Here is a 25,096-nt window from a genome sequence, read left to right as displayed (position 1 = left end):
TCTTATAATTCACCTTTTGTTTACTTTTTATGTTAGTAAATACTAAAGCTTCCCAGTTTCGACAAGTATTTTTAAGTCTAAACAAATCGCAACTAAAATGTTTGTTAAATTTCAGGTGAAAGGTAAAATATTGCTTTATCTATTTCAGCGGTTAAAGAGACAAAAGGTACTGAATTGGGGAATGTTTCTCATGCTCAATACAGCGAAAAATAAAGCCAATATAATTGACTTTTTAAATTTATTTACTATGCCATTTTTACTAAAAATAAAGCACATTAAAATTAAAATTAATTATTGCTAAAACACAGCCCTCACGATAAGAAGTGTAATAAGTGACAACTTATTTTTAATGCTAATAAAATTTCCCAAATTCAATGATAATGAGAGATTTTTCAGTGTACTAGAAACACCGCCTTGTATACCAAGTGTAATGATACAATTAATTGAATTTTTTTTTAAAAAATTCCAGCTAATTGTATTATGACTCTTGATGCACCAGACGGTGCTTCTGACATATTGAAAATTTTCTCTTATAGAATGTGAAGTGGAAATATTTTTTTTTTAAAGTGAATAAATCAAGAAAATAAATAACTAACATAGTCAAATAGTTTTATGCTAGAGAATGGCCTTTAACAATGTGGCAATTGCTTCGTAACGGTAGAAAATATAAAATCCAATGCAAAATTTTGGTAATACCTTAAATATTATAAAAATAAATATATATCCATTAAATTAGATACCAATTTAGGAGGATGCATTCAAAACTTCAGTTACAAAAAAAAGAAGTGCACTGGATGTTTTGAGATAAATATATTGTTACAAAACCCAGCTGAAAATTACTTCATTGCCCAAATACTTAGTTTATAAGTTATTTTTCTTATTATTTTATGAGTCGAATTATTACAAAACTATTTGTTTTTTTTTTTTTAAATGGTAAGTTTCGGATATGGATGTTTTTAACTATGAGATTCAATTACTTGAGCCTTACAAAATGCATGTATGGTCAATATTTGAGCCAATTAAAATTATGCCAAGGCAAGTGATTAACATTTTCCATATATACTTGTTATGAACACCTTCCAAATATGCAGTTACGATTATTAAGTGTGACTTAGATTAGCTAGATGAGGTGAAAAAAAAAGACGAGAAATGCTTAGGGGACTTTTCATAGACTTTCTATCACTTAATAGTTTAATGTTAATTTTGATACTTATGTTATAAAATTTTATACAAAAAACATGAGGGGGCAGAGAGTCCATAGAGAGCCCCTTATCATTTCTTGAAAAAGATACGAATGAAAAAAATCATTTGATAGTAAAATTATTTGGGAGGTCTTTAAGATAATTCCTTAGTTGCCACTTAGTATTACAATCTTGTAGTATTCCTTGTAAGAGATCTTATATTCGATTTTCTCCAAAAGCGAAGTTGAACCATATTATTATGACTAGCCCAGTATGAGGCTTAGCCCACTCCCCTATCTCCCTTAGTATATACTATCGTTTGTTAAAAAAAAAATAAAAAATAAAAAGAAGGATAATTCCTTGGCTCCTAGCTAGCTACTTGACTCTTTCATAATTAAAATGCAGCTTTTAAAGCTACAATTTATTTAAAAGGGGCCGGAAATATGTTTTTTCTTAATTGGAAAATGCCAAAAAAAAAAAAATGTCATTTATGAAAAAGTGATTTAATGGGAGGCGCTTGTCTCTTAGGTATACAATTAGATTTTTGGTGTTATTTTGAGCATATTTCTAGTTGGCATTTACAGTTAGATTTGCCATCGACGGCTGTAGTTTTATAAAAACTAAATACACTATGAAACACATTATTTTAAATATGATATGTCACGTCATAAAACAATCATGAACAATACATGTCCACCATGTGTCACAAACCTGTCTTAGAATTTCCCTAAAATACAAGGCCAGTCTAACGACCAAATGATTATTCCTTATATATGTTTTATGTTTTATTTAAAAAAAAAAAATTTCAATTTTTTGTTTCAAAAAAATTAGAAAAAACTATTGGTAGGGAAGTTCAATGGACACAGACTGGAAGAAATGTGAGCCCTTGGATGGTAAAGATGGCCCTACAATGCTAGAAAAGCAGTGGGGTCCGCATCGCATTTGCCCTTGCTCGCCCTCAAACCTCACTAATAAAAAACCAAGAAATAGAGCAGCTAGCACACATTAAACCAGCCTTCCTTCTGGAGCTTTTGTTTCTCTCTCTAGAGCTCTGAAACTCTCTCCCTGTGCTTGCATGGAGTACTTGGAAACCAACTTGAGGGAATTAGATAATTTTCCTTTCCTTTCCACCCTTCTCTCTGATTCTTCAAACCCTTTGAAATTGATGAAACCAGAGAATCCACCTCCTTCCACCACCACCAAAACCACCACCATCAATGGGAATATTTATTCTGTCTCTAGATCTTCCCCACCACCACCCAATTCTCCCAAGGCTTTGTTTCATCACCCCAATTCCACCATTCACGGGTTTAACTGGAATTCTCATTCCCATGAGTACAATCTCACCCCAAAGATAAATCATTTCACCACCACTGAGGCCGGTTCTTCATCCAACCCTTTCAGCAAGATTTCAACCACATGCAACAACCTTAATAATCCCTTTGAGCCTTCACCTTATACCGCAAATCATCACCACCATGATTTCATGACATCCGATTGTAGAGAAAGCGAATCCGTGGTGATGCATGGATTTCATGGTGGTGTTAGAGGCTTTTTGGGTTATCAACCCCATCATCAAGAAATTCTTCATGACCAGCAGATGGGGGCAGAGAGCTGTGTGCAGCTCCCACAACTGGTCAATTATGGTGAATTTGGGTCCTCATCAGTTCCGGCGATGCGTTTGCCTTCGGATGATGTGTCATCCAACTCTATCATCGCAGAGATTGAGTTTGGGAGAAGATTCTCAGCTGATGAGAAGAACAAAAGGTTGTGTGCAAGAAGGGCCATTAAAATGCTTCAGAAGAAACCTGATATAATCAAAGGTCAATGGAGTCCCGAGGAAGACAGGTATTTTGTTTTTCTGATTTTAGTCGATTATTTGGTTAATCAGAGTGTTGATTTATATTTTCTTCATGTATTTTTATGAATTTGGAGGATATATGATATGCTTGTCTTTTTATTTTTTTTATTTTTTCTCTAAAAATTGGTAATTAACTCAGTTAAATCTATCTTTGCAGACACTTGGTGCAATTGGTTGGGAGGTTTGGGATCAAGAAGTGGTCTCAAATTGCAACTCAGCTGACTGGGCGAGTGGGAAAGCAATGTAGAGAAAGATGGCACAACCATCTGCGGCCTGACATTAGGGTTCCATCCTTTTCTCCCTTAATTCTTCACTATTTCCCAAACTTCATTAACATATAAATTACATACAAGCATACATATAGCTCATTTTCATTCACTAAATTTTTGTTTCTCCTTGAAATAAAAACAAAAGATTTATGCAAATACATATATTAAGTTAATGAAGACAAAGATAAATAGCTAATACATATATGGCATTTGCATATATTTGGTTATATATTTATTAGAAAATACTGTAATTCTAATATTTTGACGCGCGTCATAAAAAATATAAAATTCATACACTACCTTATATGTCCGTTTATACGTTTTGTGGACTTTTTATTGACGTTGTACTATCCAGTATTTGTCAATAGCTGCTTGACAATGAAAAAACATGCGTTTCAACCAGCGGTTAGGTTGGATTGCAGAATTTGAATTAGACTATAATAATTAACCATGACACGTTATGAATTTCCGAAGGAAAATGCTTGGTAGGTCATCTTTTTAGATCATATTTGTAAACCATGTGATATGTCACTAATAGAAAATAGGTACGTTAATCAAATATTTAAGTAATAATTCAATTATCAGTAACACGTCATATGGTTTAAACAGATAGTCTCTCTAACATTGTTCATTTCCGAAACAACCTATGTCAGGTTTGGTTTATGCGTATATATCAGAATTCAAATTCATTTCAATTTTAATCAATAAATTATTAGGATCCGATTTAGACCAAAATCGGGTGAAAGTCGAGCCCATTTCAAGACCTAAAATTTATTTACCTTTTTATTATAAGTCTGAATTTATATCAAATAAGTAAATTTAAAATGACGAAAATAATAAAAATATATGAATTATTATGTATTATTTATATAAATTTACTCTGCAATAAGTTACTCTTTTGTAAATATGTAGTGACTTTTGAATTTATGTAATTTATAATGAAGTTTTTCAATCAAAAACCATTTATAATGAAGTTTAAATTCTGTAATTTACTTTTTCACATATATAAATGTTAATTATTATCATGATGGAAAAAAAAAAGTATTAAGTTAATTTTGATTTGTAACACATAATTGTTGCACCCTTTTTTCATTGCTTCCTCTCTGATTTGATGGTATTGAACTAAGGAGACGATGCATGCATGCATCTTGAGTTTTCCTAGTTAAAACCCTAGGACTATTGTAACCGGGAAAACAAAACCCTAGGACCATACATGAGCATAGGAAGTACGTGCATTGTTTTCTACTTGGACGTGCGTGTTAACAGAAAATTGACAGTTACAGATCAAATCTAGCTAGCTGGTGCATAACGTTGGTTTAAATTAATACAGTTGTTGTTTACCATATCAAATCAGCTTCTGAATTTTATATATTATCTTTTAGAAAGCATATATATTCATATACGTGTGTGTGTGTGTATATATATATATGTATGTATGCATGTATGTATGTACTTATACTGTTACATAGAGTGCGTGAACGCAACTAATTAAATCTGTGTTGAAACTTGCAGAAAGAAATGTGGAGCGAGGAAGAGGACAAGATACTGATCGAAGCCCACAAGGAAATCGGGAATAGATGGTCAGAAATCGCCAAGATGTTGCCTGGAAGGACGGAGAATACAATTAAGAACCACTGGAATGCAACAAAGAGGAAGCAAAACTCAAAGAGGAAGAGCAACAAGCAGGACTCCAACATTAACAATTACAATGAGAGCTCCATCTTGCAGGACTACATCAGGAGCTTGGTCGGTACTACTGCTACCGATACTACTGCTTCCCCTAACTCTACCGGAACAACGGAGAACAAAGCCGGGCTGTCGTCTGTGGTCTCACCTGATCATCAGTCTGGGATGCACATTGATCAGAACAACATTGTCGAGAGCCCAGACGCGACCAGCTCTGCGAATTGGGATCTCATGGGTTATCGTCCCGAACCTATTGACAGTGAGGCGTCCAACATGAACAACCACATGGGTGTTGGTGTTAATCTTTCTGATTTCGACAAGATTAACATGTTCAATGTTTTTGAAAGTTATGGGCTTGGTGGATACCTGCAGCAGGGAATGGCGAGCAGCAGCACTTCTAGGGTTAAGGATCCGAGCTGCAACATGGCGTATGAACTGCCATTTTTGCCACTGGAGACGAACAACTTTATGCAGGGACATGATAACCATGTCAAGAAAGAGCTGGATATTATGGAGATGCTCCATTTCAAGGGAAATGTGTGAGCTTTCGACTTTCGTGCAGCTGCAGGAAGTGCTTTGTCGTCGGCGTTCCCCTAGCTATTTCGTATGTTTGTCAGTTTTTGTGCGTCATTAGGCTTTCATGTTTAGAAAGCGTTCAGACTTTTATTTCCTTTCAGCATTTTCATTTGGATAGTTTAACTGGAACACAGTTGTTGATGTTTTCAAACTTAAATTCAGTTTGGTTTTGTTTATGCATGTTTGTCCAAATTTGCTATTTATTTATTTATAGAGGTTTTTTAGGTTGCGGATAACTGTACTTAAAGAAAATAGGAATATGTGGTCGATATGTCATTTATATACGCCGTGATTGCTATTATTGATGTTATAAATGTTAAAATGTAGTTATTTGCTAACCATAATCTACGTAGGAGGTTTTATATTTAGCTAGAAATTCTTGTGATGGATTTCTGAAGTCACGTAAAGTGCCTAGAAAGTAAGCAATATGCATAAATGGAAAGCAATATGCATAAATGGAGATCTTGCTTATGCCATGTTGGTCGTACTAGGATTCCGCATCGCTAATAGAGTAATTAAGCCATTGTGGAAACCTTAATGTATAACGCTTCAATTTTTTGTGGATAGCGCCAATTATGCAAACTTTGGTAAAAGGATAGAAAATTAAATGGGGTAATGCTATGCATACACCTCTTTTTACCTCTTACACATTCTTTGTTAATTTATGTTATTTATTTCCTCTAATTCATTTGATCTGACGGTCGAAAATTATGATATACGTGGAAGGTTAAAATTGGTGTGTGGATAACACCACTACCCTTAAAATGGAAGAGATTTCTGCACTCCTTTTTTCACCGTCTTCACACCTCCTCTTAATTCAAGCCTTTTATTTTTTTATTTTTTTTTTCAATTTAGTGGCTAAAAAGAGGAGGGGGAGGAAGACTTGCAGTAGATGGCGAGGAGTATGCAGAAACCATTTCCTAAACAAGAACCATATAGGAGTCTCACTAGCTAGATGTTTTGATGCAAACCGCTATATCAAGATGATCTTGTAGCTGGGTTTTGGGTTTCAAAATTATCAATGGTAACTCACGTAATAATCGTTGTACTCTTAAACGCTTTGCTAGAACCGCATCTATTAAGACCCAGTTGAAATTATAATTAACAGAAAGCACTTTTAGCATTTTTATAAGCAGTCTCAACAGACCTTGGGGTGCTTATAGCTTAACTGGTTAACAATGTTCTCTATCAATAATATAAAAGTTATTTTGGAGGCAGCAAATATATCTTTGCATACAATATATATGATGAGAATATATATAGATCTAATCTTTACAGTTGATGAGATGATTTTCTTTTTTGCTTCATATATATAATGTATATTTAAAATTCATGCATGCAACACTAACTGGGCTTTGGCTTTATTCTCTTGGCTCTTGAATACAAGAACACTCCAGCAAGAGCCACAGCAGTCCCTGCAATATAACCCCCGTCATTGTTAGTCAAGGAACTCTGCAAGCCATGTGTAAGAATGTGTCATATATGTAAATATACAAGGAACTCACCGAGGGAGTTTATCGGTGAGACAGGTGTTTGGAAGAAGCTGACTGAGGAGACTATCACCACCACACGCTTCACACAGTTTCCAACTGCGTGAGTCACTGGTGAAACCATCTGCAGTATCATATAGGACACCTGCATCCCACACAACTTATGCAAATTAACCAAGCAATTATATATAAGAAGTGGACAGTAATATTTGTCCTACATTTGGTATGGCTACACATATAGCCTACATTACTGATCATTTCTAACAAAGGGGAAGTCATGTTTAAGTGGATTTTGTTATTCTGTAAGAGATTGAAAACTTCACCAAAACGCACGATTAAGCCAAAACCGTTGGTACACAGTAACTACTTAAATGTTTTAGTACAAGAAACACGTAACTTCAATTTCGGTTTAATTTAGAGAGAGTGTGAAACTATATATGTTGTCACCTGCTGGCAAGTGTGGAAGCAGAAGCCAGCCAGAAGTGATCTCACACATAACTCTTTGATGTTCAATCCTTGGTTTGCCTGGTATACAATATATAATTAATGAAAATAATGCGTACAGAAAAGCTAGCGCATTAAGAACCACGTTTAACTGCATTTTCATGAAGCACTTCTAGGAAAAGCTCTTATAAGCATAAGTAATTCCGACAAAAGTAGTCCCAAACGGGTCTTAATAGTATTACTACTCACAGCAGACTGCAGGTATGCAGGAGTAAATTTAACGCCTTCCAAGAGAATCGCCGAAGGAACCAATAGGATGAAGGAAATGATAGTGATCACTGAGAAGAGATTGATATTGTCCAAAGATTCCTAATTACAAAACAAAACTATTAACCTCACGAAGGAATTCTGAAAATAAAGAAATTGCGGCTGTAGGTTAATTAGTTTCACCTCTTTCTGAACCATGAACTTCTTGCTGAGTACATTACGTGATTGGTTCGTAACATTAGAGGCCATTGCACTACCGAAACCAATCCTGTTGTAGAACATACAATGGTTAAACACTTGTAAATTTGTAATTCAAGAAAAAGAGGAATTCGGCAGTGATCACGAGCTATATATCCAAGATATATACATTTAGAACTTGTTCCTTTTAGAAGACTGTAATCCAAGAAGCTGCATATAAATTTGATTCATGCATAAATTTGTCTTCCGGGATGTCTTACCAGTTAAAAGAGGCCTCGCTGAAGGATGCCAATGCCACTCCGCCTACAATCGGTACAAGAGAAGCAACGACCCAAATATTCGGCATCTGTGTGCAAAGCAATCAGCATGATGAAAAAAACTGACAGTCAAATCGCGACCTCAGATTTGCACCCGCCTTCTGAAGGTTAAATCACAAGTAGGAAGAAAGAACATGGAAGTTTCTTACCTCCGCAAGCAAAAGAGCAGAGAATACAACTGTGAAGAACGGCTCCATAGCTTTGACTGTGTGAGTGAAAGAAACAGCAACTTTCCCAAGACTAACGTTAGTCAATAAGTTCCCCATTGTGTGTGCCACTGCCAGTGGAAGAATTGCTGCAAGCTGCCATCCAAGTCGAAAGATTTCAAAGAGACGGAGTAGTAGTGTACTACTAATCACACCAGTATTATCCCAACTTGTATTTAACCACGCACTAGTTCGTGTTTATACAAAAAGTCTCGGTGCTATTAGTAATGAAACCACGTATTATATGTAGTATTCTAATCCGTCGGACATGGGACTTGACATTCGAGCAATTATAAGGAATAAGTAGGTACCTGTGAGCGAGTGAGATTTGGTCTGGGGTAGAGGTTAAGAGCCCACATCAGGGTAATCATCACAGTCCCGCAGCCGAACTGAAACGCTGTGACCGTTGCTGGAAATGGATAGACTTTCAGAACCTATGAACAAGCTCTGGCCTTCAAATTCTAGCTTCTTTTATTAGGCCAAAATCAACGAAAACAAGAAGCGAAAACATGCATTTCAAAACAAGAAAAGGCAATTAAAAATATGGGGAGGGCAGATGAATAAAGACAGTGAACGCACCTGTTTGTTGTAGATGTTGAAGTAAATATTCAAAAGGTACCAAATTCCAAACATTGAACCAAGCTGAAAGGTCTTAACCAGCCCGCTCTGTTTCGAGCCCTCGTCAGCACGCTCAGGCACAGAAGCAGCCCTGACCTTCAAATGATCATATCTGCGATTCGAGAAAAGGAAGGAAGCATTGGAAGAAGAAAACGTGTGAAGAGGTGTTTGCCATGAAAGCCTGTGAACTTTAGTCAAACTGTCTTGTATCAAGGACGTCGAGGGTGAAAGCTGAGTGGCTTTAGGGATAGAGTTCCAACACGGAGGTTTGAGAAACGAGGTGGAAGGAGCCAGAGCAAGCGCAGTGCTCTGCATCTTGACCAGAAGGTTTGGAATTTGGGAAGCAAAGCAAGTGGAGAAAGAAGCTCAGGCCGCTAAAGGCTTTTAAGTCTTTGCATGAATACAAAACTGAAGGATGACGGCGGCTATGGGGGAGTAGACCAACTTCTTATAAGTCTGTATAAGGTTACTTAAACTTTCCGGTATTGATCCCGCATCCTCACCAGCATCAGAAATCGAAGGGCCGACGAGTGAGATTTAGGGGTTTTGTAAGCTAGTACTGAATGGTGCTTAGTTAGTAGTGGAACGAATGGATTGCAATCCTGTGTACCAAATTTGCTGAGGCAAACATGTGGCCTTCAGCACTTCAATTTTGAGGCTGATTTCTTTTCCCTTCTGATACACGTAAAAATCCCAAACACTAATTTTCAAAATATTGACAACGACTAAGATACTGAATCAAAAGAAATTGCTCTAGGAACGTCCATGATTGAAGTTAAGAAAACGATCGAACGCAAAAAATGGACAATGCATTTCTCCATTAAAAATTTTCTAAATTTCCAAATCAGCGGAATAATTCACGTTACAGAAACAGCAAAAATGAAACCTCATCCCAACTATTTGGAACCAGGCTGTGTGTCTATAACTAGATTACAGTTGCATACTTTATGAGAGGCATTTGAGTCTTGCAAATGTCAAATAGCCAGTGTGGCCTCTGGTCTCACTGCACGGCCTGGCCATGACAGTGGGAGATCCTGTAGTTTCCAGCGCATTGCTTCCTTCACTTGATCGCTGCCGCCTTTTACGTGGATGAGATCCAACGGAACCAGCTTCATCTCCCTGGAAGTCATCCAATTTCCATTCTCGGACTTCATATGTGCGAAGGAGAATCTCAAACGTCCTTATATCTATACACAAGCATAAGATACAGATCTTAGTGTGAGAAATACATTTGTGAGAGAAAACACTTGAAAGAAGCAAAGTAAGTCCAAAAAATTACACATCAAAAAGCATGAAGGGAGATAACTGCATCAAAAAGCCCTACCCGTAAAGCTTGACCTCATAGTCTCTGACGCTCGTTGCACCTGCTCAATACACGGGGAGAAGGAGCATAATACCCCATCTTGCTTCAACATTTTCGCAGCTGAAGGGATGGCCAGCCAGGGTTGGGGTAGGTCCAGGAAGACAGAATCTGCCCTTCCAGAAAACTCATCCGGAAACCCTTCCCCCTGAATATCTCTAACTCCTACAGTGATCACGTTGCTTAATCCTGTCTTCTCAAAATCCTCCCTATAAAAGTAAAACATCCTGTTAGCCTTTCAACAATGATATAATCTACTTGAAGTAGAGGAAATAGATCAATGTTAGTTCAGAACCCGCTGGTTTCACGGGCAGCTGATCTAATTGTCTTCAGTTTGTACACGAAAGGGGACACCGAATCAAATAGAAACCAATTTAAACCAAATTCATAAGAAACACGGAAAATAATCGCTCACTTATTTCACAATTCATTAGCATATCACCCGATTCATCCACTTACTTCGCAACTCATATTCTAAACTAAAAGTTTGCATGTTCTGGAAGGCAAAACCATACACAAATCTTGTACACGAAGGGAAACACCGAAGTAAATAGAAACCATTATACACCAAAACCATAAGAAACAACGAAAACAAGGTGTTAATCTCAATTTCTTACCTAGCAGAGACCGCGCGTTGTTCATGGAAATCAAACGTATAGACATGTCCTTTAGGAGCAACAGCCCTTGCAAGTGAAGTAGTCAAAGATCCACTCCCAGTCCCCGACTCAAGAACCAAACATCCCGGAACCAACTCCAAGAACATGATCACAAAACTAATGTCCGCAATGTACAGAATCTGAGTCCTGTGGCTTAAAACCAAAGTCCAAAGCTCGGGAGTCGGAGCCAACAAGTAAACAAATCCGCCCTTGCTGCTGAAAACCTTGGAACCAAACTGCTTCCCTATCCAGTCCGAATGCTTAAACAAACCGAACCGGTTTTCGAGCACAGAACCGGCACACACCTTGACAGCCTTCATTGTATCATACTTCTCATAGACAATGACCAAATCTCCATCATTAATGGACCGAGTAAAAGACAGCTTCTTTGTCGGATTAACAGGCAACATCCTTAATCCTGGTCTGAATATTTTAAATATAAATTGACATTCGTAAGTATAAACAAATTTATTACAAATTTAAAAAATTTAGCATTATAACAACTAAAGGGGCAGTCTTTTATCAAGCAACTAAAAGTGTGGCTGGCCTTACGCACCCAAGTTCGAATTCTTACGCTGTAAATTAAAGTAGTTTTGAATACCCAAGTTCGAATTCCTCCGCTGTAAATTAAAGTAGTTTAGAATACCCAAGTTCGAATTCCTACGCCGCAAATTAAAGTAGTTTAGAATATCGTTGTGTTAGAAAATAATAACAGAAGAAAGATGATAGTCAAAAAGTTGGAAGTAAAAGTAGAATGTGCTTACTTTTTTCAATCGGGCAGATGGTGATATGAAACCCCTCAAACAGTAGCTGAAGAAGAAGAAACAGAAGAACCGGAGCGGAAGGAGGACTGGGTTCACAGGAAGAACTGAGGAGGAAGAAGAAGAAAACGACGGAAGGAACCTGCGTTTCTGCTTTACGGGTTCGGTGAAGAGACGAAAGAGCCGAGAGGAAGAAGAAGGCGTAGGGGGAGAGGGTTGGATTCGTAGGTTTAGGGAGGACTGGGAAATTTGGGCCTTCTGTTGGGCTGGGCTATAGGTTTTAGCCCATGAAACAAACAAAGTCTGGTGCTTTTTACCGAAGCATGTAGTGGATGGATAGATCATAAAACCGAGTCAACCGACTTGAATTTTGGGTCCTCGTTCATTCCCAATGAACATCATCATCGTGACCAAAACGGTGTCTGTATTTACACTTGGTTTCAGCAGAGAGAGACAGAGAGAAGCATTTTCTTTGGGTTTTTTTGTTTCCGGGTGTTAATATCTGTTTGGTTGCCGAGAAACTGAAGGAAAATACTGAATTGGGTTGCAGCAGATTTTGCTGTTTGAGCATCTCAGCTTCCTCTCGGCAACCAAACGAAACGACCCGAAAGCGAAAACCAAACTTTGAGCTCGTTGATTAATCCGTCTCTCACTAATTAATCAGGTATGCTTGCTGCTTGCTTATATTTGCTGATTCTTACATTGTTGTTAGTTCGTGCTTTCTGCTTTGACCAATAAAATTTGTTTCAATGTATTTTTCTCTTGATATATGACGTAACATTAGGAGAGAGTGAAGATTTATGAGTTGATTTAATTTAAATTTCTGTAATTCTTATTGATTTATTAAAATAATCAGGAAAAGCAATGACTTTATTTGAAGATAGACCATGTTTCATCATGATTTTAATTTCAATATGCAAGATCGCATAATCTCCGCAAGGGAATTGTAGCTTGAGTGATTAAGAACATTTATCCCTCCAGTCAGGGTCCTAAGCGATATCGTTTAATCTTCATATGCATATTAATAGCAGTGTTAACTATTTAGCTTCCCCAGACCCTCGCAAAGCGGAGAACCTTGTTGGCTTGGGGTCGTCCTTTATTCTTGTTTCCACCTTTACAGTCATGTTTTATTAGCAGTTTTTGGTTTTGTATACAATTCAAAGTCGAGGGCGTGGATTCTTTCGTTTTACATTGTACTTTTTTTTTGAAAAAAATACTACGAGACAATGCAGCAACCGAGAAATTTAGAAGTCACTCGTCGTTTGTCCTAGCAGGATGCAGCTAGAGGGTACTGCTGCTGATACTAATACCCTGAGCTATTGGTTGACCTGGCGAGTCTTGCTATGCGCAATTTGGGTGTTTGTGCCAATGGTTATAGCGTTCCTAATGATATGGAAATATGATGGTAAAGACCATTCAAAATCTGACAGAAGAGATGCTCAGCAGGACATAAGCCAGGATTTCTGTGGCGATGAAGCGTGGAGACCCTGCCTCAAAGAAATTCATCCCGTTTGGCTGCTGATTTACCGAGTTATTTCATTCTCTCTCCTTTTGGCAACGCTGATCATTAAAATTGCTATCGCTGGCAGTCGCGTATTTTACTTCTATACTCAGTAAGCCTCGTCTTATGTTTGTGCTCATCTAGTGATATGTAGTGAATTCTAAGGTCATCTAAAGATCCTTCACAACCGAAAGTTAAATGTGAAAACTCAACCGGGTTTACAACTCAATTAGTCTCTTTCTTGAGCAGCGTAGGACACATTTGTTCAGTCATAACATCAGGTTCCCGGATAGCTAGGAAATGTTCTTTTTTATGATGCTTTGAACTCAAGGATGTAAATTTTTTCTGTATGCTGAACAGGTGGACTTTTACCTTGGTTACCATCTACTTCGGGGTATGGTCTCTGATCTTCTTTTAGCCTTCTACTGAATCACCTTAATGTTTTCGTTGAGATATCCAATGTCTACGCATTTTATAATTGATGCAATCGTTAACAGCTCTCTATTGACTGGGCTCTGAGATTTTGTTTGTTTTCTTTTCTCACTTTCATTGTAGTTTGGATCTCTTCTCTCCATTTACGGGTGCTTCTGGTGCAAGAAAACAAGCAGCACGGGAACTCTAGGAGATTATGATCATGTCGGGACAGATGCAGAAAATGGAACATACATTCCCCTTGAAAATGAGGAGAAAGACTCAAGTCCCCAAGACGAAAGTTGTCTTCCCCGAGCAGCAGCCAAATGCAGTCGTGTCTTTGAAGCTATGTTCGAGGTCATATTTTCTTTTTGCCCAATGATTAATTCATGCAAAAGCTTTGTTTGCCTCTTAAGTCCCTTATGTTTCCGTTTTATTCAATTTAGAATTGCAGATGAGTGCCGGGGCAGTGATGCTTACTGATTGCATCTATTGGCTCGTCATATTTCCGTTTTTCACCATCATAGATTACAAAATGAGTTTCGTAAGTACCACAAATTTGCATATCCATCCTCTTACCACATATTTCGTAGCTTAAGGTTTATATTTTTTTTGTTAACGTTCAGTTTATTTCAGCTGACAGTGGATATGCATTCAATTAACGCTGTTTTACTCCTCGGCGATGCAATGTTGAATTGCTTGGTAATTTTCTCATGAGCAAATTCTCTCACTTTGGACTTGTATGTCTGAAAGTTTATTCCACGTTCCAACTTTTTCATACTTCTGCAGCATGTCCCCTTTGTTCGGATATCTTACTTCATCTTATGGACCGGTGTCTTCGTCATTTTCCAGTGGACCATCCACGCTTGCGTATCAGTACGGTAACGTTCGTTAACCCTTCCTTGTACACAACTCAGGAACTGGAACAACTAATGTCATGGAAGAAGATTGTCAAAGTTCACTTTGTTGCAGGTGGCCGTACCCGTTTCTTGACTTGTCATCGCCATATGCACCGTTGTGGTATGTTTTCGCTACGCATTGTTATACCTCTCGGCATTACACCCCGTTAATTAGGTCTTAACTGCATGTTTAGTCTAATAACGTACTGAATTTCAGGTACTTCTTGATGGGATTGATGCACGTTCCCTGCTACGGTATCTTTGCCCTAATCGTGAAGTTAAAACATTACCTCTTGTCAAAATGGTTTCCCCACTCTTATCGATGTTGAGGACGAGGTATGGTGTGACCGGAAAGACAGATGATTTCCCGGGTACCCGAAAATTCACATCCGGTGATGACCAAGAATCGACCCATTATCAAGAAAATTCAAGCACAGATGTATCCAAATCGAAACACGAAAATACTAACGGAGATTATAAAAATTCAAGTTGAATGTGCGTTACGTTCGGAAATTGTTTAACAGATCAAACAGAAGCACATAACTGAAATTATTCTACTTTACTACTAATCATCCATCCAATTGTCAACTCCTTTTAAGTAGAAGTTTTGGCAACAGCTCCGGCTTGAGTCAGCAGAGGGACCAGTTTTCCTTCCTTGTGCAGTGCCGTTGTTTCTGCACGACGACATCATATAGTATTATTCCAATAGCCATGGTTAAGGAGAGATTCTGCTCTGTAATCGGGATATATCTTCGGTTGTATCTAAGAATCTATTGCAGTTGAGGGATTCGAAATCTTACTGTCGCATCCACCGATGTGGTTTCCACCAACGAAAACATTGGGCACAGTCCGCTGGCCGGTCCACTCTGCCAGAGCTGATTGTATCTGAGCTCCGTCACCTTCAAACCGAAGAACAAAAACGGCATCAATAAAACTCGGACAAAATTTATACTCGAAAAATAACACATACGGCATCATTTTACAAAATATAACGGGTGCTGCCATCGGCAATTTGACACTTAAAAAACGTCATCTTGCACACCATCTAATTGAGGCCTAAATTCTAATCTAATTGACCTAATCACCACATTGCTAGTCAATTGTTTCTAACCAAATAGTAAATATTCTCGGCTTTTTTCAGTCGAGCGATTTTCTAATCTAGTCTAAACTATGCAAGGGGAAATAGGGTGCAGAGGGTGCCGAATAGTCTCATTATGCATGAAGAATATGGAACTCATAAAAACACCAATTTCCAGTTAACAATTTGACTTCTTCCAACAACACATTTGTGAGGAAGATCAAAAGCAAACTTTACATCCAATACGGGTTACGCGATAGCGAGTTTCAAATTTTGACTGGCTATCAATATCACATGTAATTAGCAAACAAAAGAAAAATCCACCCCGTAATCAAATACCGAAAATACCCAATTCTTTCGAAATTTCTCTTTTTGGAATGAAATTTTACGCAATCCCCATGAATAGGATCAAACATTATTCAGTGGTATTTACATGAGATTCCTCCTTCTTATTCTTAAACAATGTTTCGTCTTTCATTTCCTTTTCGATAATTTCGAGAAATATATCGATCAATTTTCGTTTATTTCGAGAAATATATCGATCAATTCCGATTCTTTCTTTTCTATTGATTATTTTCGTATGCATACATACATACACACACACATGGATTGGATACAAACAATATGTAAATACAGATATAATAGTGAGAGGGGAAGTGAAACTGACTTTCAGAGTCCAACTCAAATGCCTTGTAGGATGCTCCCAATTGAGTCAAGAGCTGCTTCACGTTCACGCAGAACGGGCAATACGTCTTGCTGCAATTACAGATCCACACACACATATATATAACAATTAGCATTTCTTAAACACGAGATTAATTAATCAATAATCGCGATTAATTTTCTAACGAGAAAAATCAAGAACCTGAAGACGACGACCGAATTGGTCGACACGAGCTCCTTCGCCTTCGTCAATTCCATAACGCTCACTCAATTCACAAACCCTAAAATTTTGAATTTCCTCACAATTTTCTTCTCTCGGCGCTCTCTCTCTCTCTCTCTCTGTCTGAAAAATTGCAGACAGCGTACGTGCAAGTCATATGTAGTTGGGAGTTTGACCAATAAAAGGGGGCAAAAAAGGTATATGCTTTTGGGAGGTGCCACGTTTGTCTTCGATTTTTTTATTAGTTTCTTTAGGCCGTGATGGTTTTGTTTTTTAAAATAATTTTAACCAGATATTTTAGGTATTGTTTATTTTAATAAAAAATAATATTTTTATTTTAAAAATCACTTATCTTCATTAAAATTTAAAGTTTTTAAATTTTTTTTTATTAATTTTTTTAGGTTTGTGGGCCACAAGATTCGTTTCTAACGCCTGAGGTCGATTGTTGCCCAAGATCGTCAAGTTTTACCTTAAATCACTATACCGATGTCTTGGTCATGTTCATGGGGTTGCGTAGTGTCACACAAAATCAATCCTCATCCAGCAATTTCCCTCCAGATGTTTGTCGGCAAAAAATCCAGATGTTTGTCGGCAAAAAAAGAGCTTTCATGCAATCAGGATACTGTCATTTTGATATTTCAATAAGTTTTTCACGTGCACAACCTGGCAATATTCTTGTTAGATCTAAATGAGAGGTTTTTTTTTTTTTTTTTTTTTTTTTTTTTTTTGAAGTTTTAACGAAAAGTTATTGTTCACTTTAACAAAAAACCACATTTTTTTATTAGTTTTTTTTTTTTTTTTTCATCTTTTTGACAAGAAGCGATGATGATTTCATTAACAAACAAGAACAAATACAGGGTTGTCTCATGGGTACATTTTTCAGTAACAAATTCAATAATCAAAGGATAATTTTCAAAAACAAGTATAAAGTTGATTACACAAGCACACAATTTTAGATCCATCACAAATACGGCAGACGAAACGAACCTAAACTAAAAAAAATGAGAGTTGAATGTTCACATGGCAGATACACCATGATTTTTTGTCATCAAGCCCAGCAACTAATAAAATTGCAAAACAATCCCTAAAAATATTTGACCAAAACTAAAGTCAACTAGATGCATCACACATACAAATTTACGAACAATAACTTGCCTGAAAAAATAAATAAGCTGCAAAAATTAATGACATATATTCAACTCAGTTTTTTTTTTTTTTTTTTTTTTCAAAAGAGAGACAACTAGTGGCATACCACGGTTATTCATCCCTTTCGAGGGTCAGGAAGATTGAACGAACTAAGAATTCTTGAACAGGTTCTCGTATTGCTACTGACGATCACCAGTCATACAAAGTATTTGAAAGATTTATAATTCTGATTTATACTTCTGTGCATCTATTCCATTCGGAAATTTTAAATCTCTATTTGAATGTTTGATTATAACAAAAAAAATTTCCATGAACCGCACGGTCATAACCACAAAACTGCACAAATTCTCACTGAAGCAATTATCTTACATGCTCATCTTGTAGATTCGCATCAACCTAGTTAAACCGCTACAGGTTCCAGAAGCTTTTCCTCAACATTCTTGGCAACAGCGTCAATGAATTCTTCGGTGTTCAAGTAGTACTCCCTCGATACCCTGCAGGCAACGCAAGCATCTTAGTTTAGTCCCCCCAATAACAATCCCGTTGGGCTAATGTAGTCACCACGAACAGATGACAGATAAAGCAGATTCCTAAACAGCAAACTAAGGGAAAAAATCTAATTTATTCCATTGCTTTTGGACGGTGGCAATTCATCTTCCTTTTTTATTGCACAATCCAACTGAATGTAAGTAACCTCATTAAACAGAGCCAAGAATCTACTTACTTGGGGCCATGGATCAAGAGGGCGAGATCCTTGGTCATTTTCCCACCCTCCACTGTCTCAATGCATGCAGCCTCCAACTTGCGAACAAAATCCAGCAACCTATCATTTTTATCTAATTTTGCCCTGGAAAGCACGTTGTCGCATTTCATTAATCCGAAATGTAACCATAGTATACTAAGATACAGTGAAGTTTGGCTTGCAAACAGTACCTGTGTTCTAGGCCTCGTGTCCATGCAAATATTGAAGCAATACTATTTGTACTTGTTTCTTGTCCTTTCTGATGTAACCGAAAATGACGAGTTACTGTCCCATGAGCTGCTTCAGCTTCTATTGTCTTGCCATCTGAAGACAACTGCACACACTGTGGTTAGCTTTTGTAGCATAAAAATGAGGAAAGTTAATGGTGATACGTACCAACACAGAAGTCATGAGGCCCAAAGAGCCAAATCCTGCAAAAAGGAAAACAAACTATTTAACTCCAGAAAAAAAAGGGAGAGATAATTAGAGAAAGAGAGATAGTGAGAGGCGGGGAGAGAGAGAGAGAGAGAGAGAGAGAGAGAAAGAGAGAGAGAGAGAGAGAGAGAGCAATTCAACAACACCTTGAGCAAGCAAATCACTCATGACATCTCCATCATAATTTTTGCAAGCCCAAACATATCCACCCTCACTTTTGAGTGCATAAGCCACCATATCATCTATTAGCCGATGTTCATACCTAAATGCCAAAAGAATCTTCAATTAGCAATTTCAAAATATGCGACACAACATTGAATGAATCAGTGTTTATGATAAACAGTACAAACCATATAGAATTTTCTTCAAACTTCTGCTTCCACTTCTCGTCATAAACCTCCTCAAATATGTCCTTAAACCTGTGGCAGTCCAAGAACTCAACATTTTTTATAATTTCTTTAGGGAAGTGTTATTGGCACTCCAAAAATCTCATTCTACACTCCTCACAAGTGTATTTTTCTTTCCTAATATGGAAAGTTTGGAGTGTAGAATGAGATCTTTAGAGTGCTAATAACAATTCCCTTTCTTTATAAGAAATAAATGATACAGAATTGATAGTTGAATGTTGACTAATTCTTCCAACAAAGGTAATTTACCTGCCATCGTATTTCTTAAGAATAGTGTTTTTGGTGCTCAAGTATAGTGGCCACTTCTTGGAAAGAGCCAATGACATTGACGAGTCAGCAAAAGCTCGAATAGACTACCAAAGAAAACAAGGTTTTGTTAGTAGAGTTTGCTGATAAAGCACATTTGCCTAAATGCAGAAAAAGGTATGTGATGTCCATTGTGGTAACACAAACCTCATCAACATTATACATAGAAAGGGCCACACCAGGCCCTTTGAAATTGTAAACATCAAGTTCAACGGGGGCATCTCCTCCTTCTGGGACTGAGCAAATACAAACAGATAGATGTTAAGCAGAAAACCATATTCAAGGGAAATTACTTCACCAGCACAATCGTATGATCTAGAATGTTGACATTTACTTACCAAAAACCATTTTAAGTTTTCCTGGCCCTTTGATAACTGTATCAGTGGCTCGATACTGATCACCAAAGGCATGCCTACCTATACAGATGGGTTTCTTCCAACCTGTAAATTGGACACATATTGGGTACTTCCCACGACATTTTACTTACATTCAAGATTAGAAATGAGTTTGAGCCATTACCAGCAACTATTCTAGGGATGTTTTTACATAGGATAGGTTCACGGAAAACGGTACCTGTAAAAATAAAGCATTACATTTCAATTAGAAATCGTTCAAACAGTTTGTATCCTTCTGATGCTAACTTAAGTTGTAACTTATTAATGAAAATGTGTAACAAAACCACGAGTATTAAATTTTCTTTTGTATTAAAAGGAGACAACGTCTTAGATACAAACCGTCTAGAATGTTTCTAATTGTGCCGTTTGGACTCCTCCACATTGATTTCAACCCAAACTCCTTCACTCTGGTCTCATCTGCAAGGTATATGAGAAATTGAAATTAGATAAGACAACATTTAAACTACCTGGCAGAGCAGATAGATCATCTTACTGCTAAGAAAAGTATCAGAGCAGCCAGAATGTCTATCGTAAAGGGTTCAATGTCCTCGTGATAATACATAAAAACAGCATTATACAAAAGCAAAACAACTAACCAGGGGTTATTGTAGCGCATTTCACAGCAACATTGTACCTGCAGGGCATAAAAGGTTAACATCGAACAAATAGAAAAAGCAAATACTAACGATCCAAATGTAAGAAATACAAATACACTAAACAAACTCTGAACCAAACCACTTACTTAAGAGTGGCTTCAGCACTCTCTACTGTAACTCTGTCACCAGTCGCATCACGGTTCAAAATCCCTAAATCATAATACTTTATATCCAAGTCCAGATAGGGAAAAATAAGCTGCAGTAGCATACGAACGAAAAACTCGGATTAAATCAAATCATATTCTACAACAAAAGCATCACTAAACTGAAATTCACATCGAAATGAATCTTCACACTTTGTCTTTAATCGTTGTCCATATGATCCTCGTCATTTCATCACCTAATTGACAAAATAATACCATAATTAATACAGTACACAATCACAACATCAACAATTAAGCTCAAGAACAAGCATCATCCTACTCCTACAAGTTATGATCCGTTTGGTTGCTGCTAAAATTCATGAAAACATGAAACAACATAAAGGATTTTCACTGGCTCAAAAAAAAAAAGGATTTTTACACAAGTTTCCATTATCTTGTGATTTTAATTCTGTTCATTTTCTCATTGCTTTCTCACTAACCAAACAGAGCATCGTTTAGGGAACTGACCGTCCATTTCGACAATCGGATTCTGAACCCGAACTTTATCGAAGCCAGCGGAAGAAGCGTAGCACCGCAGCGACGTGCGGCGAAAGCGAGCGGCGAACGAGACGCGGTTCCCGAGAGGCACTCCGTTAAAGAGCCTCGGCGACGAAGAGAAGGACAATCTAGGGTTTCTCATGGCCGCAGACGACGAAGCTGACGACGACGACGACATCATTGCAGCGCGCGACATGGCGCTCAATTGCGGCCGCGCTCTTAGCATTCAATTTTCGTGGGAGGGGCGTACTGAGTTTACTTGAGTTCGCGTTTCGATTTGCGACCGCGTTTGGGTGCTTAGAGAAATGAGATCAGACGGCCTTCAGCGCTCGACTTTTTTGTTACCGTTTTTCGGCCGGCGGGGGGTTTGGGTCTTTTGAGTATTCTCATCGGACGGAAGATATTGAACGCGTTGGATCAATTAGGACGGTAGGATCATCATGCTAGCATGGACCGAAGTGGCTGCCCGACTGACTCCGAAAAGACGAAAAAACCTTTGAGTTTGCTATACGCATGTAGTGGTATTTGTTAGGAAGTCGAAGAGCAGCGAAAGTAATACTACAATAGACGTGAGAAAAAAAACATTCAGGTTGACTAGATCTCTATCGACCCGTCAAACATATCATTTTACTTGTGAACATATAATAATTCAAAATTGACACGTTTTATCACATTTCATTTTAATTTGTATAGACTCTTATAGCACGTATAGCACAAGATAAATCATTCAAACTGGGCAAAAATTATAGTTTCTGAATGATTTCGTATTCATCAACATTAAAACCGAACGTTATTGTATAACTTGTTTAATAATCATTTCGTTTTTAAAATTTTGAGAAAACTAATGTTCTTGCCATGTTTGAATTGACATTGACCGTTAATCGTGTTGCGTACTAAAATTGTACACGAACTGCCACCTTAGAAGATTGATTGAGCAGATGATTTGGTGTTCACATCAGCACATGGAGTGGTGGTCCCAAACCTAATAGGGTCCCGAGTCCGGAGTCCAGGCCGACTTTACCAGGCTAAAATGCCCCTATGTAAGCCTTGGGCTTGATAATCACTAGGGCCACACAAACCAACCCGATTACTTACTTACAAGGTCCAACCCATAATTTTTCAGGTTTCGTCTGTTTATATATGTATTCTTTAAGAAGAGTTTCACTTTGAATAATTTCAAATAGAATTATGGTTTTTTTTTTTTTTTTTTTTTTTTTTTTAATTTATTGGTATTACATGGAAGGGGAGGTTTTTGAAACTATTGCAATAATTTAGAAAATGTGGAAGTTTCGAACCCTGAGCATGAATGGAAGTAAAACACCTTATCCACGAAAAATTTGGACCACATGCAAAATAGAATTATGGTATTGTTAGTAAGGAAATGTTTAGAATCGTTCAAGCTCTTGTGTTCATTTAGTGGTATGTGAGAGATAGGATAATAAAATTAGGATTATAATATGTTCAGAGTTCAATTCCCTCTTATATAATTGAACACACACACACACAAACTGCTAATACCAATTACACATAAGTGCGTGAAATAATTATGAAAATTCATGTTGTTGAGACTTACAAAGCAACAACGGCTTGTTGGGAGTTAAATCATTGGTACCACATATGTGATGCATCTAAACCTAATAATTGAGTTCAATTTATAATAAGTATGAAAGGGTTAGATTATCTAAATCTTTGTTAAAGGGTTTCATAATAGTATTACCACACATGAGTATGAACATTAACAAATGACCTATATGATGCTGTAGCAGACCGATATAATGTCAAAAGTGTGACTCGATGGACCATGATGATAATGATATCTTCAAGTGTTCATTCTGAGTACGTGTTTATAGTATGTCAGATACTAGCTAATTTGTTCTATTAGTGACTTGACAATCTTTGAGCTCCACCTATAAATACACTTGAACATGTTTTTATATGCGTGTGGGGGGGGAGAGAGAGAGAGAGAGAGAGAGAGAGAGAGAGAGAGAGAGAGAGAGAGAGAGAGAGTTATGAGGTACAATAAATCAAAAATTGCAATTCTAATTGCGTTTATGCTACTGGAAGGAACTTTGCTGCAATATTTTAGAACCAATGTGAAGGAGTATTCTGTAAGGTCGTTAAGCTCACCAGAAGGAAAGGTTTCCTTCAAAGTATGGAACTTCAACCACAACTACTACTACTACAACAACACTACTTCTGGGAATAATGGCAGAAACTACAAGTTCCTCAAAAACAGAAGATTTAGCAACCTTGGCTTCCGAGGACCAGCTGCTCCTAATCATGTCCCTGATGAAGAACAGAAGAGAATCACACCGTATGGTGCAAACCCACTTCACAACAGGTGATCGAACATCAATTTCGACGATTCAAGCCGTGCATGTGCAGGCTCCAGCTGGTCCTTCAAGCAGTTCAAGTTCGCCATCCAACATATGGTGTAGCTCACTGTATGGCTCGACTTTATTTACATATTGGTGGGAGCGCTGTTAGTTTGAAGAACCTCCGGTGTGCTCTACAGTGATACGTAATGTGGGGGGTGCTCTTTTTACTCACCTAGGGTTTTTTTCCACTGGGTTTTTTCCGATAAAGGTTTTTTCAGAGGCCATTTCAACTCCGAACCTTGTAACTCTTTCTAAACATTAATGGAGTTACAACTTATGTTTCTCAAAAAATGGTACTCTTTTAGTTTAAATTAGGTTAGGTATCAAATCATCAAAACATAACTATTTTACTTCCAAGATAATTAGTTCATCATTTTTGTATCATACTTAATTTCTAATGTGATTGAGAAAGTTCACATAACTATGTTGCGGATAAATTAGCAGAAATTGGTCCTTCTTTGGAGTATGGTTGTCATATTTTTTAGGCTCCTCCCCATGTGTTGGTTGTTTAATTCAGTAAGATTTATAGGGGATTGCTAGACGCATATTTGTTTAGTTGTTTCTGTATTTTGTGGTTGTAGGCCTTCTTTGTACCAACAAAAAAAAGTTCACACAGATGAGATGATATATATATTTTTCTTTACCCTTTTGGATATAGAAAGAAAAATACACTGTGTGCAATGCATGGAGTCTGAAACGGAATATTTGAATCCAGCAGGATGTCCTGTGAGCCATCTTTCACAAGCCCTGTTGACAACCAATCTTCATTCTTCCTGACTTTGACATATGATTAGAAAGGACCAAACCAAAGGCAAAATAAATGAAAATTTTCTAAAGAAAAGGTAAAACTTCTAGTACGTTTCAAAAAAATGATAAGACTTTTGAGGCCCGAAAATTTAGAGGTAATCGAGAATATAATCGTATGATAATATGTTTATAGGCACAAGTATAAAACTCTCTCTCTCTAGTTAGAGTTAGTGAGACATAATTGACGTATATATTTTCGGTTACACATAAGAATCTCAATACAGTGTAAAAAAAATCTGAAAAGTTGGGAAATAGGCAGCTGCCAAAAAAAAGGGACCTGTCACTCCCAGATCGAGTTTCAATCAGAAAAAGACATTAAACAGCAAGATGCCAATAAAAAGAACTTCCTCTTTGGTCTATTTCACTAGCAAAGCGACAAATTCAAACTCTCTTTTGTTCATCTAAACGTGTGAGTTGTGAGATATATCACAGCAAAGTAAATCTCCTTTTTTCTGATTTTCCCAACATACCGTAAAGCTCGATTGGTTGATTGAGAGCAATTTTCTTCGTTATTGCACTCG

General features: G+C 37.3%; 6 protein-coding genes across 9 annotated transcripts; 2 read left to right on the top strand and 4 right to left on the bottom strand.

Moving 5' to 3' along the window:
* The first annotated feature begins 2,183 nt into the window (after window positions 1-2,183).
* LOC148693996 (transcription factor MYB64-like) lies at window positions 2,184-5,747 on the top strand. Its single transcript, XM_088700246.1, has 3 exons — window positions 2,184-3,029; window positions 3,200-3,326; window positions 4,824-5,747. The coding sequence occupies exons 1-3, from the start codon at window positions 2,257-2,259 to the stop codon at window positions 5,538-5,540; spliced, it is 1,617 nt and encodes a 538-aa protein (XP_088556372.1). The 5' UTR covers window positions 2,184-2,256; the 3' UTR covers window positions 5,541-5,747.
* A 1,032-nt stretch (window positions 5,748-6,779) lies between these two features.
* Window positions 6,780-9,773, bottom strand: LOC137739783 (phosphoenolpyruvate/phosphate translocator 2, chloroplastic). 2 transcript variants are annotated; one of them, XM_068479493.2, is made up of 9 exons: window positions 9,075-9,773; window positions 8,807-8,929; window positions 8,439-8,591; window positions 8,233-8,318; window positions 7,958-8,042; window positions 7,757-7,876; window positions 7,511-7,588; window positions 7,079-7,208; window positions 6,780-6,988 (listed from the first exon to the last, which is right to left on the bottom strand). In XM_068479493.2, exons 1-9 carry the CDS (start codon window positions 9,426-9,428, stop codon window positions 6,918-6,920), a joined length of 1,200 nt encoding a protein of 399 aa, XP_068335594.2. In that variant the 5' UTR covers window positions 9,429-9,773; the 3' UTR covers window positions 6,780-6,917. The 2 variants fall into 2 exon arrangements, with proteins under 2 accessions (XP_068335594.2, XP_088556369.1); XM_088700243.1 differs by lacking the exon at window positions 8,807-8,929 and having other exon boundaries at window positions 9,075-9,568.
* Window positions 9,774-9,902: 129 nt separating this feature from the next.
* On the bottom strand, window positions 9,903-12,036 carry LOC137739785 (uncharacterized). 3 transcript variants are annotated; one of them, XM_088700245.1, is made up of 5 exons: window positions 11,894-12,033; window positions 11,686-11,789; window positions 11,091-11,552; window positions 10,438-10,682; window positions 9,903-10,300 (listed from the first exon to the last, which is right to left on the bottom strand). In XM_088700245.1, exons 3-5 carry the CDS (start codon window positions 11,537-11,539, stop codon window positions 10,059-10,061), a joined length of 936 nt encoding a protein of 311 aa, XP_088556371.1. In that variant the 5' UTR covers window positions 11,540-11,552; window positions 11,686-11,789; window positions 11,894-12,033; the 3' UTR covers window positions 9,903-10,058. The 3 variants fall into 3 exon arrangements, with proteins under 3 accessions (XP_088556371.1, XP_088556370.1, XP_068335597.1); XM_088700244.1 differs by having other exon boundaries at window positions 11,704-11,789; XM_068479496.2 differs by lacking the exon at window positions 11,686-11,789 and having other exon boundaries at window positions 11,894-12,036.
* Window positions 12,037-12,087: 51 nt separating this feature from the next.
* Window positions 12,088-15,270, top strand: LOC137739784 (plant/protein). The gene is made up of 9 exons (XM_068479494.2): window positions 12,088-12,554; window positions 13,165-13,503; window positions 13,752-13,785; window positions 13,947-14,159; window positions 14,257-14,346; window positions 14,439-14,504; window positions 14,592-14,683; window positions 14,775-14,822; window positions 14,919-15,270. Exons 2-9 carry the CDS (start codon window positions 13,166-13,168, stop codon window positions 15,028-15,030), a joined length of 993 nt encoding a protein of 330 aa, XP_068335595.2. The 5' UTR covers window positions 12,088-12,554; window position 13,165; the 3' UTR covers window positions 15,031-15,270.
* LOC137739786 (glutaredoxin) lies at window positions 15,160-16,805 on the bottom strand. Its single transcript, XM_068479498.2, has 4 exons — window positions 16,645-16,805; window positions 16,447-16,535; window positions 15,502-15,600; window positions 15,160-15,375 (listed from the first exon to the last, which is right to left on the bottom strand). The coding sequence occupies exons 1-4, from the start codon at window positions 16,698-16,700 to the stop codon at window positions 15,296-15,298; spliced, it is 324 nt and encodes a 107-aa protein (XP_068335599.2). The 5' UTR covers window positions 16,701-16,805; the 3' UTR covers window positions 15,160-15,295.
* Window positions 16,806-17,964: 1,159 nt separating this feature from the next.
* Window positions 17,965-21,982, bottom strand: LOC137739529 (isocitrate dehydrogenase [NADP]). The gene is made up of 15 exons (XM_068479129.2): window positions 21,361-21,982; window positions 21,046-21,089; window positions 20,836-20,945; window positions 20,690-20,727; window positions 20,433-20,510; window positions 20,218-20,271; window positions 20,037-20,138; window positions 19,846-19,934; window positions 19,642-19,745; window positions 19,336-19,404; window positions 19,132-19,247; window positions 18,947-18,981; window positions 18,742-18,884; window positions 18,533-18,655; window positions 17,965-18,302 (listed from the first exon to the last, which is right to left on the bottom strand). The coding sequence occupies exons 1-15, from the start codon at window positions 21,614-21,616 to the stop codon at window positions 18,209-18,211; spliced, it is 1,455 nt and encodes a 484-aa protein (XP_068335230.2). The 5' UTR covers window positions 21,617-21,982; the 3' UTR covers window positions 17,965-18,208.
* Window positions 21,983-25,096: the final 3,114 nt, after the last annotated feature.

This window comes from Pyrus communis, chromosome 9, assembly GCF_041283825.1.
Source record: "Pyrus communis isolate YQ-2024b chromosome 9, ASM4128382v1, whole genome shotgun sequence".
Lineage (NCBI taxonomy): Eukaryota > Viridiplantae > Streptophyta > Magnoliopsida > Rosales > Rosaceae > Pyrus > Pyrus communis.
Note: the sequence above shows the minus strand (reverse complement) of the source record. Positions and strands in the feature narration are given on the sequence as shown.

What these genes read in the sequence shown, in the direction of transcription:
- LOC148693996 (XM_088700246.1), top strand. Translation starts at nt 2,257, where the DNA reads ATGGAGTACTTGGAAACCAACTTGAGGGAATTAGATAATTTTCCTTTC. An exon ending in TGGAGTCCCGAGGAAGACAG is followed by an intron (nt 3,030 to 3,199) that starts GTATTTTGTTTT and finishes CTATCTTTGCAG; the next exon opens with ACACTTGGTGCAATTGGTTG. An exon ending in ATCTGCGGCCTGACATTAGG is followed by an intron (nt 3,327 to 4,823) that starts GTTCCATCCTTT and finishes TGAAACTTGCAG; the next exon opens with AAAGAAATGTGGAGCGAGGA.
- LOC137739783 (XM_068479493.2), bottom strand. Translation starts at nt 9,428, where the DNA reads ATGCAGAGCACTGCGCTTGCTCTGGCTCCTTCCACCTCGTTTCTCAAA. An exon ending in AGCGAGGCCTCTTTTAACTG is followed by an intron (nt 8,043 to 8,232) that starts GTAAGACATCCC and finishes GTTCTACAACAG; the next exon opens with GATTGGTTTCGGTAGTGCAA. An exon ending in GCTTCCACACTTGCCAGCAG is followed by an intron (nt 7,209 to 7,510) that starts GTGACAACATAT and finishes TGTGGGATGCAG; the next exon opens with GTGTCCTATATGATACTGCA.
- LOC137739785 (XM_068479496.2), bottom strand. Translation starts at nt 11,539, where the DNA reads ATGTTGCCTGTTAATCCGACAAAGAAGCTGTCTTTTACTCGGTCCATT. An exon ending in CAACGCGCGGTCTCTGCTAG is followed by an intron (nt 10,683 to 11,090) that starts GTAAGAAATTGA and finishes TTACTTTTATAG; the next exon opens with GGAGGATTTTGAGAAGACAG. An exon ending in TATGAGGTCAAGCTTTACGG is followed by an intron (nt 10,301 to 10,437) that starts GTAGGGCTTTTT and finishes GCTTGTGTATAG; the next exon opens with ATATAAGGACGTTTGAGATT.
- LOC137739784 (XM_068479494.2), top strand. Translation starts at nt 13,166, where the DNA reads ATGCAGCTAGAGGGTACTGCTGCTGATACTAATACCCTGAGCTATTGG. An exon ending in GTATTTTACTTCTATACTCA is followed by an intron (nt 13,504 to 13,751) that starts GTAAGCCTCGTC and finishes TATGCTGAACAG; the next exon opens with GTGGACTTTTACCTTGGTTA. An exon ending in TGGTTACCATCTACTTCGGG is followed by an intron (nt 13,786 to 13,946) that starts GTATGGTCTCTG and finishes CTTTCATTGTAG; the next exon opens with TTTGGATCTCTTCTCTCCAT.
- LOC137739786 (XM_068479498.2), bottom strand. Translation starts at nt 16,700, where the DNA reads ATGGAATTGACGAAGGCGAAGGAGCTCGTGTCGACCAATTCGGTCGTC. An exon ending in AATTCGGTCGTCGTCTTCAG is followed by an intron (nt 16,536 to 16,644) that starts GTTCTTGATTTT and finishes CTGTAATTGCAG; the next exon opens with CAAGACGTATTGCCCGTTCT. An exon ending in ATTTGAGTTGGACTCTGAAA is followed by an intron (nt 15,601 to 16,446) that starts GTCAGTTTCACT and finishes TTCGGTTTGAAG; the next exon opens with GTGACGGAGCTCAGATACAA.
- LOC137739529 (XM_068479129.2), bottom strand. Translation starts at nt 21,616, where the DNA reads ATGCTAAGAGCGCGGCCGCAATTGAGCGCCATGTCGCGCGCTGCAATG. An exon ending in TTTGAAGAAAATTCTATATG is followed by an intron (nt 19,248 to 19,335) that starts GTTTGTACTGTT and finishes TTTGGCATTTAG; the next exon opens with GTATGAACATCGGCTAATAG. An exon ending in ACACGAGGCCTAGAACACAG is followed by an intron (nt 18,656 to 18,741) that starts GTACTGTTTGCA and finishes CGTGCTTTCCAG; the next exon opens with GGCAAAATTAGATAAAAATG.